The 17,453-nt window shown below is 42.7% G+C and overlaps 1 protein-coding gene across 1 annotated transcript; it reads left to right on the forward strand.

The window, feature by feature from the left end:
• The first annotated feature begins 2,358 nt into the window (after window positions 1–2,358).
• On the forward strand, window positions 2,359–16,956 carry LOC119030071 (MAM domain-containing protein 2-like). The gene is made up of 15 exons (XM_037117409.1): window positions 2,359–2,631; window positions 2,758–2,868; window positions 5,964–6,253; window positions 8,675–8,759; window positions 8,892–9,026; window positions 9,737–10,014; window positions 11,347–11,440; window positions 11,579–11,725; window positions 12,765–12,884; window positions 13,004–13,143; window positions 14,196–14,292; window positions 14,974–15,132; window positions 15,302–15,555; window positions 16,383–16,467; window positions 16,586–16,956. Exons 1-15 carry the CDS (start codon window positions 2,529–2,531, stop codon window positions 16,630–16,632), a joined length of 2,145 nt encoding a protein of 714 aa, XP_036973304.1. The 5' UTR covers window positions 2,359–2,528; the 3' UTR covers window positions 16,633–16,956.
• Window positions 16,957–17,453: the final 497 nt, after the last annotated feature.

Raw genomic sequence — 17,453 nt, forward strand, 5'->3', positions numbered from 1 at the left:
CCGGGGTGGTCCCATAGGAAGGGTGGAGGGCCAGAGGGGAAACCTGCTGAGCTCTCTGGCTGGAAACCACATACTGAGGGAAACATGTCATAACTGTATCATCATCCAAACACTAACTGCTGCATGCACTGCACATGACACACTGTGATCGAAGCACTATCGTGCTTTAACACAGACACACACAACCAGGATATCAAACAGATGGAAATGCGAAACAAGCCAAAACTAATATTTTCTAAAATGATCTCTTTGTACTCTGTTCTCAGTGAAACACATTGCCCTGTTTAAATTTGAAATACACATTAAAAGATCATTTCTCTAGAAAATCAGCTGGAGATAATGTAGGTTCTTAGTATTTCCTGAGAAAGAACTTTTAGTTCCATAAATATCCGCTTTCTGGAAAGATTTTACCTCCACAATGTGAAAAAAGTGAAGAGTCAAAGACTGATCATGTACATGACCGCAAAGACAGAGAGCGATAACCAGTCAGACAGATGGATCACAAATGTGGATGACAGAGCTCCCTCATAAAACTACAACACAGTCCAGTCTCCCGGTGGTGCTGAAGTGACAGTGAAGTGTCCATTGCTCATCAAAACATCACATTTTTTGTGAGTTTACCACTGTCATTCCTAAATTTGAGTCACATTGTTTAAATCATTAGTCTATGGGGATCATGTTCTTGTGATGGCTACACCGGAATTCCCAGATGGTTCGTTTGCGCTTGAATGAAACTTGAGGAAACTGCGCGAGAATGTCCGCCGACTTTTGCGAGGGTGCACAAGTAGGATGTGGGCAGAATTGCATCATGTTCCTGTTCACACATACAGAATGCCTGCAAGCTGTTCAAGGCCGAAGCCAGGGCAAATATTTCAGACGGTTGCAAAATGTTTGGACTCTCTGCAGGTCTGCAAAACACAGTTCTGATGATTTGTGTATTCAGGCCGCACCTCAAAAAGTCAAACACCATAAAACTGCTTCCAGATAGGACTTTAAAGGTTTCAGGAAATTGTAGCTAACTATACACAAAATATGTTGATGATACATACTACGTGCCAAAATGAACGCTGGACGCACGTATGTAATTGTTGAGCATCTCACTTCAAAACCAGCCTCCACTCTCTTGGGAAGGCTTACCACAACATTTTGGAATGTGGGTGCAGGAATTCCCAGTTTGTGTTCCAGTTCATCCTGCTCCAGCATTAAGATTCCCCCTTAGTTGGAACTATGGAGACTAGCTGAAATAAAAAATTTATCCTGGTCACATACTTTTGGCATCTTAGTTTAGCAGATTCTGAGCATTTATATCCCTTACTCCCAGAAAGTTGGGACGCTGTGTAAACCGTACATATCAACAGAATGCCACCATTTGTGAATGAGCTGTGTTTGACAACAATGGTTTACGACCCCATGAAGAATTTTCCCTTCTCTCTGAACGTGCAAAGAGATGTATTGCCCTGCTTGCTGAACAGGATCTGAAACCTCAATAGCGAAGTTGACTGTTACTGGCATGATGCTTTCTGATCTGCCACCTCTAAATTTACAACTTGGATGTCAACCAACACCACTCGGTGTTAGTTAGGAAAAGATGGCAGTAATTGTTAAGAGAAAACCAATGTTTATTATTGGTCAGAGAGCATTTTGTGATCAATGTCACACTATTTCTGCCGGATGTTTTCTGGCGAGCACAGCCTTACCATTAGTCATAACATTCTTGTGGCTAATGGAAGCCTAATCTTGACTGGAAAGCTAAGGGGTCAGTCCAGAGACTAGCAGGACAAATCTGGGCGGGGAGGTGAATCAGTAGCATTGGCCCTGTGTTATTGCCATTACTGAGGTGTCATTGACCCCTAAATCTGCAATGGGGACTGTTGGTTGCCAACAGGTCAGATTGTCACTGAAAAAGATTGCTGAACTCCCGCGCATTGTTAAAATTAAAATCCATTGCTTTCAGATTTTGTCCTAAAAGTGTGAGGGAGTTCACGTCTTTTGATCGTTCTCAGCTGCTCCTTCTTCAACCAAAAATAATCTAAAATTTTGTTGCTGAAACATAGATTTTGTTCTCAGCAAACCTAAAAACTGTAAACATGATTTGAAGTGATGTATCAAATACACTGAGTGCAAAGTTGCTCGTTCTCTCCTCCTCTTAATCACACTTTATTTTCCTTTCTTCCCTAAAGGAACTCTCAAATTACAAACTTTGTCCTCCCCTTCTTGTTTCTCTTTCTCCCCAGCCATCCGTCCCATCCTTCTCTCCCCCACCCTCCCTTTTTGCCCCTTTCTCCTGCTCCCTCACTGGCCTCATCACTCACCTTCTTTCTCCTCCTCCTTCTCTCCCTCCCAGAACCCTCTCTTTCTCCTCTGGTCCTGACACTCACACACACACACACACTTTCCGGTGGAGAGTCTGCAGTGTGCTGCCAGTCTTTGAGCTGGAGAGACACTCAGACGACACACACAAGAGAAAACTCTTAAAAACAAACTTTGATCGCAACTTCCCTGCATTATTTTTTTTTTTACTGCCGTGAATGCAAACAGAAGGCCTGCTTTTGCTTTTCTTATTTCCTCTGAGGATGGATTTATTTCAACAGAAAGCTGCGATGCTTCCACTCTACCTCTTGGCTTTTGCTGGTGAGTCCGTTTGAATGATCATGCCAGTGTTGTTGCATGAGGGCATGTTTCTGTTGCTGCCAGTTGCTATGATTCATACTTACCATTGCCTCTCTCTTCTCTCTTTTCATTTCTATGTGCTCAAAGCCACCGTCCAGGCCCACAACCAGCTGTTGCCAGGCTCCTGCAACTTTGAGTCCGACACCTGCGGATACACGTCAGATGCAGACTTTACCAGCTGGAACCTGCACAAAGATGGTACTGCAGAGCATCTTCAGTCCTCTAAATTTGAAGGCATTTTTATCTTAGAGTCATGTATTAAGAGCGGGCTTTCTTTTAGTTCTCTCTGGCTCTTTGAGGAGTCGCAGGCTTAGCTGCGATGTTGCAGTTGTTATGGTGCTGCCACCTAAGCACACTGGTGAAAAGAAACCCATCTGGACTGCATTGATTCCAGCATCTGCGGACATCTGGAGCGAGTGAAATAACAGATTTAGGCATTTTCACTGGGTTGGTACTGCAGCTGATGCGGCTGAGTGATGAACACGCCCGTATCAGGGTTATGTCAGTGTTTACTTATGTAAACTGATCAAAGCCAGCGGATGAATGCAGATTAGATCATTTGGCCATGACGTGATTACCGATTACCTTGTTGTAAAAGAGGCGAAACGTGTTGCTAGAGTCTCCAAACTTCTCCTTTGGCGCATGTGCTCCAAGATTTACTACAAATAAAGCCTTTGCAGATGAAAGTTTGGAGTCTAGCTGCAGATATGACTGCAGACAGCTGCCTCATGTCGCAGCAGCAGCCAAGTCCTGTCAAGTTAATGGTGACACGAGGTGGGGCCTGCGTTAAGAGGTGGAGGTCATGTTGATGTTACTGAACACTCTCCTGCATCTATGACCCAATCTTATCTACACAAAACCCATCCCTAAATGTACACATTTTTTTTTTACACAACACACCTAAATAGGGCAGGTCTGCTCAGTCTCTTATGTAATGAAGGATGCACCAGAATCTCCGAGCGCTGGTCTCATTCCAGGTGCCAATGGTCCAAACCTGGCCCGGGTGCTACTAACTGGACTGGATTTTGAGAATAGATCAGCAGATATCCACATTTCCAGCTCCTAACCAGCTCCTAACACACATCAGGCAGCCATATTTGGGCAAGAGTAAGAATAGATTTAGTTAGCCAGCGCCAGAAGACATCCCAGTTCTCTGACTTACACATCCATAAATTTAAAAATATCCAAGCTAATAGTTAATTCTCTCTGGCTTAACTAAACGACTGTGTATAACTTATATATGCATTCCTTGTTTCCCTCTTCAAGTGTTCCCCTGTAGCATTACTGCTACTGCTGTCACAAAGACAGTATCAGCAACATGGCTACAGCTAGCAGCCTGGCCACTGTCTACAAAAAAACACTAAAAATTCAAATTTGATAAATAACACTCAATTGTATTAATACTTTGGCAGGTTATGTTACTTACTGATCAAGTAGGAGGAATGCATATCTTAAAACCCAGTGGTAAGAGGAAACACATATCAGTGAGCGAACACACTTTGACACAACATTGGCGCTCTCCACTGAGTTAATGCCCATCTGTTCACACTTGCTTTAGTCCGATTCCTATCACTTTCCCTCTGTGCCTTCTTTGCCTCCTCCTCTAGCGGGAGTCCAGTTGTTCCAGGATAACCTGGGGATAGCGACAGGGGAAAGTAATGCCTCTTCCTGTTTTGGTCTTGCAATGGCAGATGCGCTTGCCTTTGTGACCTTCAGTTTTGTGGGAACAGTCGAGCCTGGTGGCAGACCAAATGCGAGATTAAAAAAATATCATTCCACAGCCATTACACAAACGGTAGTTGCCTCAGAGTGATCAGTAAAAGCAAAAAAGTTTGAAGAAACATTTTGGGAAATTTGCTTATTTTCTTTCCTTTTATGTGATCGAGAAGAGAAGAGTGATATCAGTCTTTCGTTGTGGCTAGGATTCCTCCCATCAAACTCCACCTGATTGGTGAGCCAGACTTCCTCCTGGTATGCCAGTGCCCTGCTTTTCCAGTAGCTGTATCTGCAGCCAGATCCTGTTGGAAACATTCAGTTTTTCCCGCCGTGGTCCTTGCTCATACTTGTCTGAAAATTGCTCTGCAGTGGCAGCCTGTCTCACCATCAGTCTTCCATCTGGGTTACGTCAGCTACTTTCTCCTTTCCTGTTTCCATCCTTGTTGCTATTGCCGACGGCTTGTTGGAAAAGGTCGCTGTAGTTAGTGCGTTAATGGTGTGCTCAGTTCTTGCTCATTTACTTTCATCAGTGCTCCCTTCCCATTCTGTGGTCTGAGCGCGGCATAGCTGAGGCCGTCAAGTGAAGTCATGTCAGATATATAAAGCACTTATTATGCACTTCCTCCTTCTCTGAATCCAATAAAGGCATCAACTGATCAAAGCAGGACTACACGTCAGTTTGAGGGTGAGCAAGGACTGATTCACTTTCAGTTCAGTCTATTCAGTGTGAAAATACAAACATTTGCAAACAATTGAGGCTAATTGGCAAAAAAAGAAAGAAAACATCTTGAATTGACTGATTTAAAGGTAGAATGAGCTCAGCTCTGTGTGGAAAGTGTGTTTGTATGCATGTGTGTTTGTTTGTCAGGATATAGGAGCCCGAGGCAGAAGGGCATTCCACAGGGACAAATAATAAATGACAGACCACTAAGGAGAGCTCAGAGGGCCCTGGAGCAGAGAAGTAGCAAGGAGTCATTGTAGTGATGGGAGCTGAGGTGGATTTGAAGTAGGACCAGGTCAGAGGGTTTTGATTTTCCAGCCTTTAACAAGCTTCTGCCCTACTGTTAGCCCCATCAAAGAGACCTGCATCAGGTCTGCGTTCGTTTTGGGGATTTAGGAAAAAAAATATTCAACATTTCATGACAGAGCTTCACATCTTACCTTGTCTAGAATCCAAGTGAAAAGAAGATCGCTGCTCGGATATAAAGCCTTGTTTCTCCAAAATCTCAGTTCGTAAAGAACAAAGGTCCAGTTTGTAGGGTTTAGTGGCATCTAGTGGTGAAGTTGTTGGTTGCAACCAAGTGAGCACCCCTCGTCTCACCCTCCCCTTTAGTGGCCGCTAAAAAAAAAAAAAAAAGCAAAAGGCTCCTTCAGACCCAGTGTTTGCTGTGACCATTCTGGGTTACCCTAGAAACATGTCGGCGCCATGATGATTATTTTCCAACATTCAATCTCTCCTCTACTTTACTGTTACAAGTCATTTGGGAGGCAATTCATTTGTGTCCCATGGAACAGGATTGAAGCTTTCCTTTATTTAGAGCTTTTTTTTCTGAATCCCACATCCCATTTTGTTTCAGGTCATTTTATGGCAGTGGACGCAGTCATGACTGATGACCAGGATACGGCGATAGGTGCAGATGCTGAGCGACAGGGGGAGGTCACAGGGGTCCTGCTGAGCCCTGCCATGGAGCAGAGTGAGTGGAGCTGCCTCAGGCTAGTCTACCAGATCACCGGGTCTGGCAGCCTTGAGGTCCTGCAGCGCACAGAGGGGAAGAGCTTCGACAAGCCGCTGTGGAGCAGCCAGGAGCCCTCTGACAGCTGGGTTATCTCAAGCATGGACCTGCAGAACACTACTGAGCCCTACAGGGTACATTCATTTTTAAAATATAAGTGTCCAGTCTTTGCTTAAACAGGAGGCAAACTTTAATTTAAAAAAAAAAAAAAAGATACAAGGCCAAAGTAAAGTCCAAGGTTCTTCTAATGATACCTGGAGGTTTTTTATGTTCCTTCCATCCCTTTATATCAGAATGTTGAATGAAACAACATACTGACAGTTGAACCTTTCTTAGAGTCTAACCAGAGTTAACACAGGGTATTTTTGTCTGGTTATCAGTGGGATATGAGGGTCAGTGTAAACACTGGCTTTGAGGAGGTCAAACTAATCTGAGAGTCTTACATTTGAGGAAAGATCATAATATCGTGAGAAAATGTTACAATTTCTTGAATAAAATTAATGTAGTAATATAATAGTGGAAATACTGTGTTTCAAAATAAAGTCTTAACTTTAGGAGATACTTCAGTGACTGTCTTCAGAGCAGTAACATTGATTTCTTCATCACAAAACTATCATAGAATGAGGATGAGGGCAAATCGAGTTGAAATGAAAAAAAGTTTTCCACAATTCAGTGGTAATACAACAAATACAGGGTCCTCTGCAATTCACCCTCTTCTGGAAGTACAGAACTTCAAGATACATCAGAAATGTAATAGAATATATATATTTGAATTATCAATAGTCACTGCTCTTCTCTTTATGCTAAATGTTAGTTTTTTTATTTATTTACTTAATTATTAATATTGTAATCAAAGATTACAAGTGCAGAGTGCAGCTTGGGATGAGTGTGTGTAACTGCTGACTTTCAGTGCCCGCTCAGTTAAAATGGCTGCCAGGTCAGAAGACATTTCACGCTGTCGTGGGAGGAAACACATATAGGTTGACAGAACACATGCAGGCCCAATTTGCTGCCAATGTGAAGTGTGGAATCAGTCCCATATACACACACACACACACATTATCTAAACACTGTGGGAAGAGTACAGCCCATGTTTAGATTATATGCATAGGCGGGGCTGAGTCTGACAGGGTTGTGACCCACATGAGGGAAAGTGGGGTCTGTGCCAGGGGCCCCTCAGCACATAAACATGTGCCAGTGCAGAGCTAGGTGAAAGAAATTCATACGGCAGGGGTTTGAATTTCACACTGATAGAATGCTCTGCTTTTTACTCTCACTGGACGTAATGCCACCAAGTAAACCTCATAGCCAGACCTTATAAGTAGTACAGTACAGTACAGAGGTGACGGCTCTGTCTTCCAAAAGACCATGAAAATTATGTAACACCAATATTTTGGCTAAAACCGCTTGGATCAATTTATTTTCCTGCCTAATGGATGATTTAACATTTTGTATATATACATATATGCTCGTTTGCCTTCTTTCCAAGAGTTAGAAGAAAAGACTGATCCCAAAGCTCACATCTGTGTGTTAACTCTGAGGCTGGATACAGGATGCGGCTGGGTTAGCATAACATAAAGACTGGAGGCAGGGGGAAACCTGGATCATCCTTCCAAAGAAACAAAGTCGACCAGTAATAGTTACACCGTGTATCCTCTTAAAGGGACACCAAAAATCATGAGAGTAAAACATAAATTCTCATCTGACCCTTAGAAAGAAAGCAAATATGCATATTTCACCTTTTTTTAAACTATTCCTTTAACAGTGAGAAGCTAATATATGAAAAGTAGCTATGGTTAAATCTGGTAAAGCATCTATTCACAAATACATTCTGAACAGAAATCAAATACCTCAAATTTGTTGCTCTATGGCGCATTTTAGCCTCTCATAGCTTGTAGTTTTGGTTTAACTATTTGTAGTTCAGTGTCGGTGATCTCATTAATACACTTCATAGCAGCAGCAGGCAGCTGTTTGATAAACCAACTAAACTTAAGCTGCCAAGCACCAAACAACAAATGCAGTTTGTGAATAACCTTAGCGAGATACATCTGGAACAGCTGACAGATAAAGACCTGAATATCTTTCTTGGTTTAATTGGTGGAGACCAAACCAGAGCTGAAAGGAGCAAAAATGGGAATAACATTCAACAGGTGGACACAAACATGGCTTTAAATGAATGCTAACGTATTTGCTAACACTTGAGATAGGAAGATTATCCTTATTCAGTTTTTAAAACAAACACACAAAAAATGCTTTTTCATTTGCCTGAATGAGTGAGATTATTCCTGATCTGAAACACACCCTCACATGTACAGGCCCTGACCTCATGTTTAAACAAATGTGCTCCCTCTCCGTCTTCCTGTGTGTCCTTTCTCTCTCTGCACATCATCCTAAAGCAAACCTGCTGCTCACCAGAGCTTTGGAAATAAATTGGATCTCATTCCATGTGTGCACTCTCTGACCTTCTATACATTCGCTCACCTTCTATGATGTCATCCCCGTGTCACTTCATATCACTGGGTGCGGGATGTAACTGGACATGTGTTGCTGATTAGGTTGTCATCGAAGGTAAACCTGGACGGAGCGCTGGGAGCAGCGTGGCCATCTTTGAGATCCACATAAGCCCCGGATACTGTCTGGGTCAGTTATTTCACACGTACATCATTCACACATCTTTCAGACACATGTGAACACAATTTGCTATACGATCAAGTTGAAAGTGTTTCGAACCCACCACCATCTGTTTCTGATTTCTGGTTTGTCCTCGCCCAGAGTGTGATTTCGAGGAGTCTCACCTGTGTGGATACAGTAATCAGTGGAACGCCAACGTGAACTGGTATGTGGGAGGAGGCGGGACCCAGGTGGTTAACAACAACATAAATGACCACACATACAACAACAAGACAGGTGAGTGTTATTTATAGGAACTTTTAGGTCAGCGAGTCAAAGTGAATACGTTTTAAGTAAAATTCTATTTCTTTATGTTTTTTGTTTTTTTTGTTTTTTCATTTTGCATAGTTGCATAGCCAAAATTCCTGTCAGTTATGATAAGATTTATTCCTCAAGATTAAGATGAAGTTACTCTATCTTTATATTGGCAATGAAGCTTGTGAAAAGACCAAAACTAAACATGAAAAAATGCACAACTATTTGACCCACCTACCCTGTCCAAATACACAAATAAACAGTTAGAGAGCTAATGCAGAGACATCATCTGCTCGGGCCTGTGAGGGCTGACTAACCAGAACAAACTGATCTTTTCTAGGGGGGGGGGCGCTTGTAGAGACAGGCACTGATACAGAGCATTCACACAGAGAGTGAATAGAGGGACTGCATCTCTCTCTCTCTCTCTCTCTCTCTCTCTCTCTCTCTCTCTATATATATATATATATATATATATATATATATACAGTATATATATGTATATATATATATAGATAGATAGATATAGATAGATAGATAGATACAGATATAGATAGATAGATATACATAAAACATAAAAGCATGTAAACATTTCCTAGCAGACACCCCAAAATAAAGGCCCGATCATTTGTAAACTTCATCATTTGTAAACTTCCATCGGAGTCATTGATGTCACTGGTTTCAAAACCTTTCAGGTCACTTGATGTACGTGGACTCCATCTACGCCAAGACTTTCAAAGAAGTGGCCAAGCTTGTGTCTCCCATGACGACGGTGCCCATGTCCGGCTGCCTGAGTTTTCAGTACCAGCGAAGCGAGGAGAGAGGGAACCTGTTCTCTGTTTACACCAGGGACCGACTGGGTCAGTACCAGGAGCTGTGGAAGGCGGGAACAGAGAGCCACAGTGATTGGAGCGAGATGCCGGGAGAATGGATACCTGTGCAGGTGGACCTGAAGGCACCGTACTCTGTACAGGTCGGTGTGAGCATGTCCTGTCGCCTCTATGTTCAAGGCACTTTGAAGCTGTATGTGATGACTTTTACATGAACTGATATCATAGCAAGGCAGCTTTATCTATATTGTACATTAAATGAGGGCCTTACACAGTTTATATTCTTCATGTATTTTGTGATTTATCAGGTGGTAGCAGCACTTCAAAACTATTCCATAAGTGACTGCAGGCCTGAGTAAAGTATCAATAGCATTGTGCTCTTTCTTGTTAGAACTCAAACAGAAACTCTCTGACTGAGCCCAAGTTGCCTGACGCTCTTTCTGGAAAGACCTCACAAGGGATCACATTGCACCTCCTGTCTGCTGGAAATTAGGGGAAGAATGAGTTCCTCTAAATCTTTTCTAATCTAATTTTTGATTTCGACAACAGCTCTTGCGTTTTTTGTGTTTTGTCTTTTTAGCTCTGGAATCAATAGCTTTTATCATTTCCTTCTCGTTGATCTCCATCCTGTCTTTATGCAGCCTAATCTGTGTGTGAATTCCATCCAGTTATTTACTCGCTCAGAGCATTGAGAGAGTGATTCCAAAGGATCGTGTTCAGTCTGTGAGAGACCAAAATAAATCTGTGTTGTCTGTGTAACTGTCACTGTAACTTTTGAGGGAAGAAATAACACATTCTTCTTCTTACAAGTGAAGTTTCGAATTATATATGCTTGCTCATTCAGGGGTTGTGCTGCTATAGTCTCGTGTGATCCGGTATGACCAGTAGCTCCTGTTGACTAATGTTGGCTAATGCCTAACAACCTTAAGATAGATACTGAATTTCACTGACTCCTGACAGACTCTTCTCCTCCAGGTCACCTCATGATAACATCTTTAAAGCAGCTGACTCAAAAGGCTCTTGGGAATTGTAGGGAAACAGGTGATTAACAACTGCTTCAGCTTGGAATCCTTTTGTTGTGTGTGCTAGGGACAACGTACCTCGTCATGTTAGTGTTTGAGGATTGTTTTGTTGGAATTTTCACGATGAAATTGACATCGTACATCTCTTGTGTTTTGGAACCTGCATATTACCTACTTGTATTTAGCCTAGGTCCACTGTGCAGCCTGTGACGGGGTCCTAGAGGGCATTTCTCCGACAGATGCTCCTCCACTAACTGTTTTTAAAATATGTGCATCTGCCTTTTATCTGCCTTTGTACCCAGCTAGTTAACCTCATGCACAATTAATAAGGAGCTGCTCGTGCTAGACCTTCCTTGTGCATAAATCGGACTGAAGGTACACATCTGTGTGCACACAATAGCACGCAGCGTTGTTTACGAGGGCCTGTCGCCATGTGTCTGTCTGCCTCTCCAGGTGGTCTTTGAAGTGGCCTTTAACAGTCCGAGAGGCGGACGTGTTGCAGTTGATGACATTTCCTTTTCTCCAGAGTTTTGCAGCACAGACTCTGGTGAGCTGCAGCCACAGCCACAGTCACTGTTGATTCTGAACATCCAACACATCCGATAGAAGCCCGAAGATGCAAAAGAAACATGTACAATTTATCTTCTGGGGAGGCATTATGTGTCGTTCTGATTTACTCCCACAGAGCCGACCTTCGACCCCTCCATCTGCAACTGCAACTTTGAGGCAGGTCTCTGCCGCTACACCCAGGTGCAGGGGACGGAGTCGTCGTGGAGGAGAGTATCCGTGAAGCCCAACATATTTCGGAATGGAGACCACACCACAGGTGGAGGTGGGATATAACAACTGATGATGGATTTCGGAACATTTCTGATATCACCACCTCCATTACAAGCCCAGCAGTTTTACACATCTCAAAGTCCGTTAACAGGCCTTGAGGAGTTCTACTGGATATTAGAAAGAGTTCCGTAACGCCTTTTGTGGCTCCGGAGAGAGCTGTGTGATGTTCTCATGTGATGTCACAATCAATCTGGAGATGTGGAGTTAGAAATAAGAGAGCTTTCCAGACCTTTTTGATCCGCTCTTCATCTCTCTGCTTGAGGCTAGAAGCTACATGTGTTCAGACTCCTGGTCTGACACTTGTCACTGCACGACAGGCCTGACATGCTACACATTAAATGGAACAGCCACTAGCATAACCAACCAAAATGTGTAGAGTCTAGTAAACTGAGGGAAGTCTTACAGTCGGTAGCGACAGTCCCATAACGCTAAATTGATGAAGTACCCACGACAATCATGTGATGAATTTGCAACTCTACAGAGGTTTTTACGGCTCCTTTGCGATCTAGTTCAGTAGGAATCTGTTTTCAGCTAACTTACTCAACAAAAAAAAAACATTAATTGCAGCTAGAGACAAGCTGGTGAACACAGTGGAGCATTGAGCAGCTAAAGGCTAAAAATTGGTGGACAGCAAGATATCAGCCTTGAAAATATCAGGGGGTCAATAACAAAAGTCCAAATGAATGACAGTGGATGACATGTTTGGCGAAACAAAGTATATCAGCCAGTATCTTCTGGGAGCTGCTGTCCATCTGTTGGCATCTTTTGAATCCTTCTTCTGGCCCCTTGAGGCAAAAAAGAAGAGAGAGAAAAAAAAAAAGAGAAAAATCAGTTCACACAGCTTTAAACAGTAAATCCTGTGAATGGGGCCGTGGTACTGTAGAATGAAACCGGATTTGAGGCTGAAAACAGTTGAAAACTGCTGACGTGAAGATCAGTACCAGGTCCAAGTAGTGATGGGAACCTTGATGGCGAACAGATTCCGAGGAAGAGAGTTTAGCAAGAAAATAAAAGCTTTCTCCTCTCACCAGGATCTTTCCTGTTGGCTCACTCCCGAGTCAGCCCACGCTCCGGATACGTTAGCCGCCTGATGGGTCCAACTCTGCCAGGGAACACGAAGTACTGCCTGAGATTCTTCTACTCACTGAGAGGTGAGTGGCACCCAAGAACTTCTCTATAAATGTGCGGTGGTGTTCGAGTGTATGTGCGAATCCTCTGCTGTGATTCATTTTACTGACTCACCGACCAGAAATATCTCTGGCAACTGCAGGTTTCAACCAGACGGACCGGGCTCTCGCAGTGTATCTGCAGCAGATCAGCAGCCAGGAGAGGATCTGGACTCAAGCGGTGAAGTCAAGAGGAATCTGGATTGCGACGGAAGTCACCTTCCAGACGACACAGCCTGCAAAGGTCAGAGGGAACACCACATCGGTCGGAAAAACAATGGAGAAGATAAGGTAGTGAGAAGATGAGCAAGGGGTACATAAAAAGAGAGAAAAGAAAGACAAAGGAAAGGAAGAAGAATGTGTGGATTCAGTAAAGAATATACAAGCAAACCAACAAAAGAGAAAGCAAATACAGCAAATAAAGGAGTAGTGGGAGAAAACAGAAAAATACCTCATGCATGGAAAAAAAAAGCTTGACTGAGGACAGGAAGCAGGTCAAAAAACAAATTAATAATCAAATAACGGGGTAAGTAAGCAACTAATTAGCAAATGAAGAAGGACTAGAGGGAAGAAAGGTGGCTGTACATCACACGAAGCTGAAATCAAATTGTGGCAAAAAAAAATGTGTCTCCATGAAAAATTCATAAGATCACTAGCATACGGCCCAGATTTCAAGACATCATCCAATGATTGTCAGGACATTTCATGAGAATGATTTAGTTTCATCCTCTGGGGAACATGAACGTCTGTACATTTAATGTTGGTATATACAAATAGTTGCTGGCATGGCTTATAAAAAGGAAAGGAACTATTTCAGAAGAACCTAAGGAACTATAAAATAACAGTCAAGCAAATAAAAACACAAATAAAAGGGATGAATCAGTAGGAAATAACAAGGGAGAGGAAGCAGGAATTTAAAACAGTGCAGCACAATAAAGGACAAAGAGATGAAGTCACCAATAAAGAAACAATCACTGGAAGTTAAATTTGTTCGATCATCATCATGTGTTTTGCATGGTGAGAATAAATTCATCAGGACGCCAAAAAGCTCCAAGATTTCAGCCCCGCTGGTCGTTTGTTCGCATATTGAGCCGATTTAAAAACACACACAGCGTTTGATCGATGATTTCATAATGTCACACAGCGCACAAAGCAAGCTGAAACCACAACAAACTGTTGTTAAGTGTGGTTTGGGTTCTATTCAGAGCTGATCTGCGAATGATTCATGGTTTTAAGAATGCAAAACCAGTCTTCTCCTGAAGACACCTCTGCTGACTGTCTAACTTTACCGCTCAGGTGGCTTTCGTCAGCACCTGCAGGAGCTTCTGGGACTGCGGCTCTGTGGCTTTGGACGACATCAGCGTGAGCCTCGGAGACTGTGAGCTGACAGCAGGTAAAAACCTTTCTGGTACCAACTGCTTTTATAATGTTGTAAGACTAAACAGAGACTAATGTTACGAATATAACCGTTCCAAGATTCATACAAATAGAGCAGCATGCTGTATAACTGATGGCAGCCATGATTTCTAGAGGATACATCCAGTCTCGAAATCAGGGCTGTATTTTTAAATAGAGGTGTGTGTAAATGTTTGACCACAACTGGAGCTGTCACAAACGTACGGTGTGTGCTTTGTGCTAAGTTGGTTAGCTGCTCTTGTTCTTCAGCTCAGTGGCTGTGCACAGAGAGCGCAGTGCATCCTTATCATTGATTACCACAGCCAATTGCTTCACGCTGCACTTTCTTTTTCCATTCTTGTGTGACTAGCTTGCTGATAGCTGCAGCAATACATCTATCTATACACGCATAGTCTTGCAGAGGAATGGGGTCAGAAGCAGTGAGTGTGTGTGGGTGGAGTGTGTTCATGCTGGCAAGTGCATGGACGGACAGACAAATGGCCAATAATTTCACACTGTTTTGAGAATAATTCACCAATCCTGGTCCAAATCTTCCCTCTCGCAAAGTGACTAAATATTACAGCGAAGTGAGTCCGAAGAGATACAGGCAATACGTGTGTTTTAGGGTTGACTGTCTCAATAATGGCTCTTCATCATCATCATCATCTTCCTGTTGCAGGTTCGTTGGCGTTGTCTCTCCCGGGACACTGTGACTTTGAGGCTGGCCTGTGTGGCTACACTCAGGACAAGCAGAGCGATGAGGCCGACTGGGAATGGAGGAGAGGACCCACCCCGACCTCGTACACGGGTCCAAGAGGAGACCACACCATGGGACTCGGTGAGGGGCCCCTGTTTTACTCTCCGCTTCCATGTTTTAATGAACTCAGCTCATAGACATGCTCAAAAAGAGATTTTTTAAAAAAGGTTATTCTGTACCTCAAAAGCACACAGTATGGGTAAAGCCAGCATCGTTCCCAGCTGTAATCAGACAAACCTTTGATTGACAGGATACTACATGTACTTGGAGGCGTCACCCTTAGTGCCTGGCCAGAGTGCACGGCTGCTGTCCCGCCCTCTGAGAGGCTCCAGACAGCCTCAGTGTCTGAGCTTCTACTATCACATGTACGGCTCAGGCACGGGCCAGCTCAGCGTTCACCTCGACAAGGATGGAGACGACGTGTTGCTGTGGCAACGGAGCGGCGAACAGAGCATTGCCTGGCTGAGGGCCACAGTGGACTTCCAGTGTGACAGCCAGCATCAGGCAAGTGGCTCCCAACCGCTTACTATTTTAAAGCTGGACATGGGAGGAAAGACAATCATGGCAACTGGCTCATGCACTTCGAGAGGAAGAACTGTTTTAACAATCACATTTGTGAGGCTGCAACTAATGATTATTTTCGCTTCAGATTTGTTAGACTATTTTCTTGTCATTTGTGTGCTTTATAAAATGCAAATATTCACATTTAAGAAGCTGGAAACAGAGAAAGCTCAATATTTTTTGCCAGATAGATACCCTAACTGATTCATTTAATGTCAACATTGTTGTTCAATTATTTCTGTTAGCACAAACATACTTGTACTTAAGGACTTGTGTGGACCCTCACTGGCATAACACATTTCCCAGCACCTTACCCATCACAAATAAAAGGGCTAACCCGAACCATTAAACTAGCCAAACCATAAAGCCAAGTCTTAATTTTCAAACAGCCCTCTGAAATCGTAAGGACTGGCCAAAAAGTCCCCACCTTCCAAAAATGTCCTCATTCTGTTGTTTACAAAAGCAGTCTTTGCTATGTAGTCAATTCAAGTATCCACACACCCATTGATGCATCAGTATTGATAATCAAATGTCACATATTAGTCAAACAATTAGAAATACATTCTCTTAGTAATTCTTACATACTTTAATTAGGAAGTTTATGTGTAAATTCATATTTTTTAATGTTTGTTGCATTGATACACTAACTCAAGTATCTGATTGCTTTTTCCATCACAGCCTTTCACTCACAGTCAGACGCTGACTGAGAAAATGGGTTTTCAGAGCCTTTTATTTAAGCAACTGTTTCCCTCTTTGTGTCACTGTTCCAGATTGTGTTTGAAGCGATCAGGGGCTCATCAGTGAGGAGCGACATCGCCATCGATGACATTTTACTAGAAAGCGGACCTTGCCCAGGTAACCAATCTATTTGAGATAGCTGTTGAACATACACAGGATAGACTAATCATCCAAGAGAGCAGAGAACAGTGTGCACTTCCTGCAGCTTCCTGATTCCTCTTTGATTCCCCTGCAGAAATGGAACTCAGGGCCACTGTGGGATCCTCCAACGAGATCGAGTAGAAGGCAAGAGGAGAGCAGCTGTGTAGGATGCATGAACACCGTTTTTTGCTTTCTTTAAAAAAAAAAAAAGAAAAAGAAAAAAAAAGTGCACACTGCAGACTCCTGACTCCGACATGTGATTCTGAGCATGAAGGGATGTGGGTAAAATACAACTTTTCTTGTAGTTGTGTTTTCATGGAGCGAAACATATCAGTCGTGTCATAGTCAGCATTTCTCTCTGCACTGTAGCAACAGAGAGCGTGTTAAACTGTGTTTTTCTTCACAATAATATGCATTAGATTAATGCTCATTGCTCTAATAAAGTGAGAAGGTTCTTCCACATGATTTTGGTTTGTCTTTCTTTGCGCTGAACGCAACATGTCATTCTACTGTCACCTGATGGAAATAAAGCTCTGCAAGATCTGCCAATAAATGCAATTTAGAAAGACTGATGTCATCCCTTCCCTGTCATCCCTGGTATTATTACTCAAGAGTATTAACAAGAGTAGTGACACAAATATCAAAACATTTCTAGGCCCTAATAATTATAAATGAAGAAATAAAGAGTTTGGTCAGAACTTATCAGTATGTGTTATGGTTGTGTCTGAGAAAGTATGAATAGATTCTTCTGACCCATTACACCAGCAATTCGACATCAGATTATTTAACTGGGAAAACCTAGACATTTAGTGTGACAATGCTGCCTTTTGGTGGCCAATACCAATATTTTATATACATATATTATATATCAATAAGTGAAACATAAATAATATATATAGTTTTATAGACTGTACAGGACATTTTACACGTGTCAGTGCTCTCTGGCTGTCTAACTGTGATAG

Source organism: Acanthopagrus latus, chromosome 12, assembly GCF_904848185.1.
Source record: "Acanthopagrus latus isolate v.2019 chromosome 12, fAcaLat1.1, whole genome shotgun sequence".
Lineage (NCBI taxonomy): Eukaryota > Metazoa > Chordata > Actinopteri > Spariformes > Sparidae > Acanthopagrus > Acanthopagrus latus.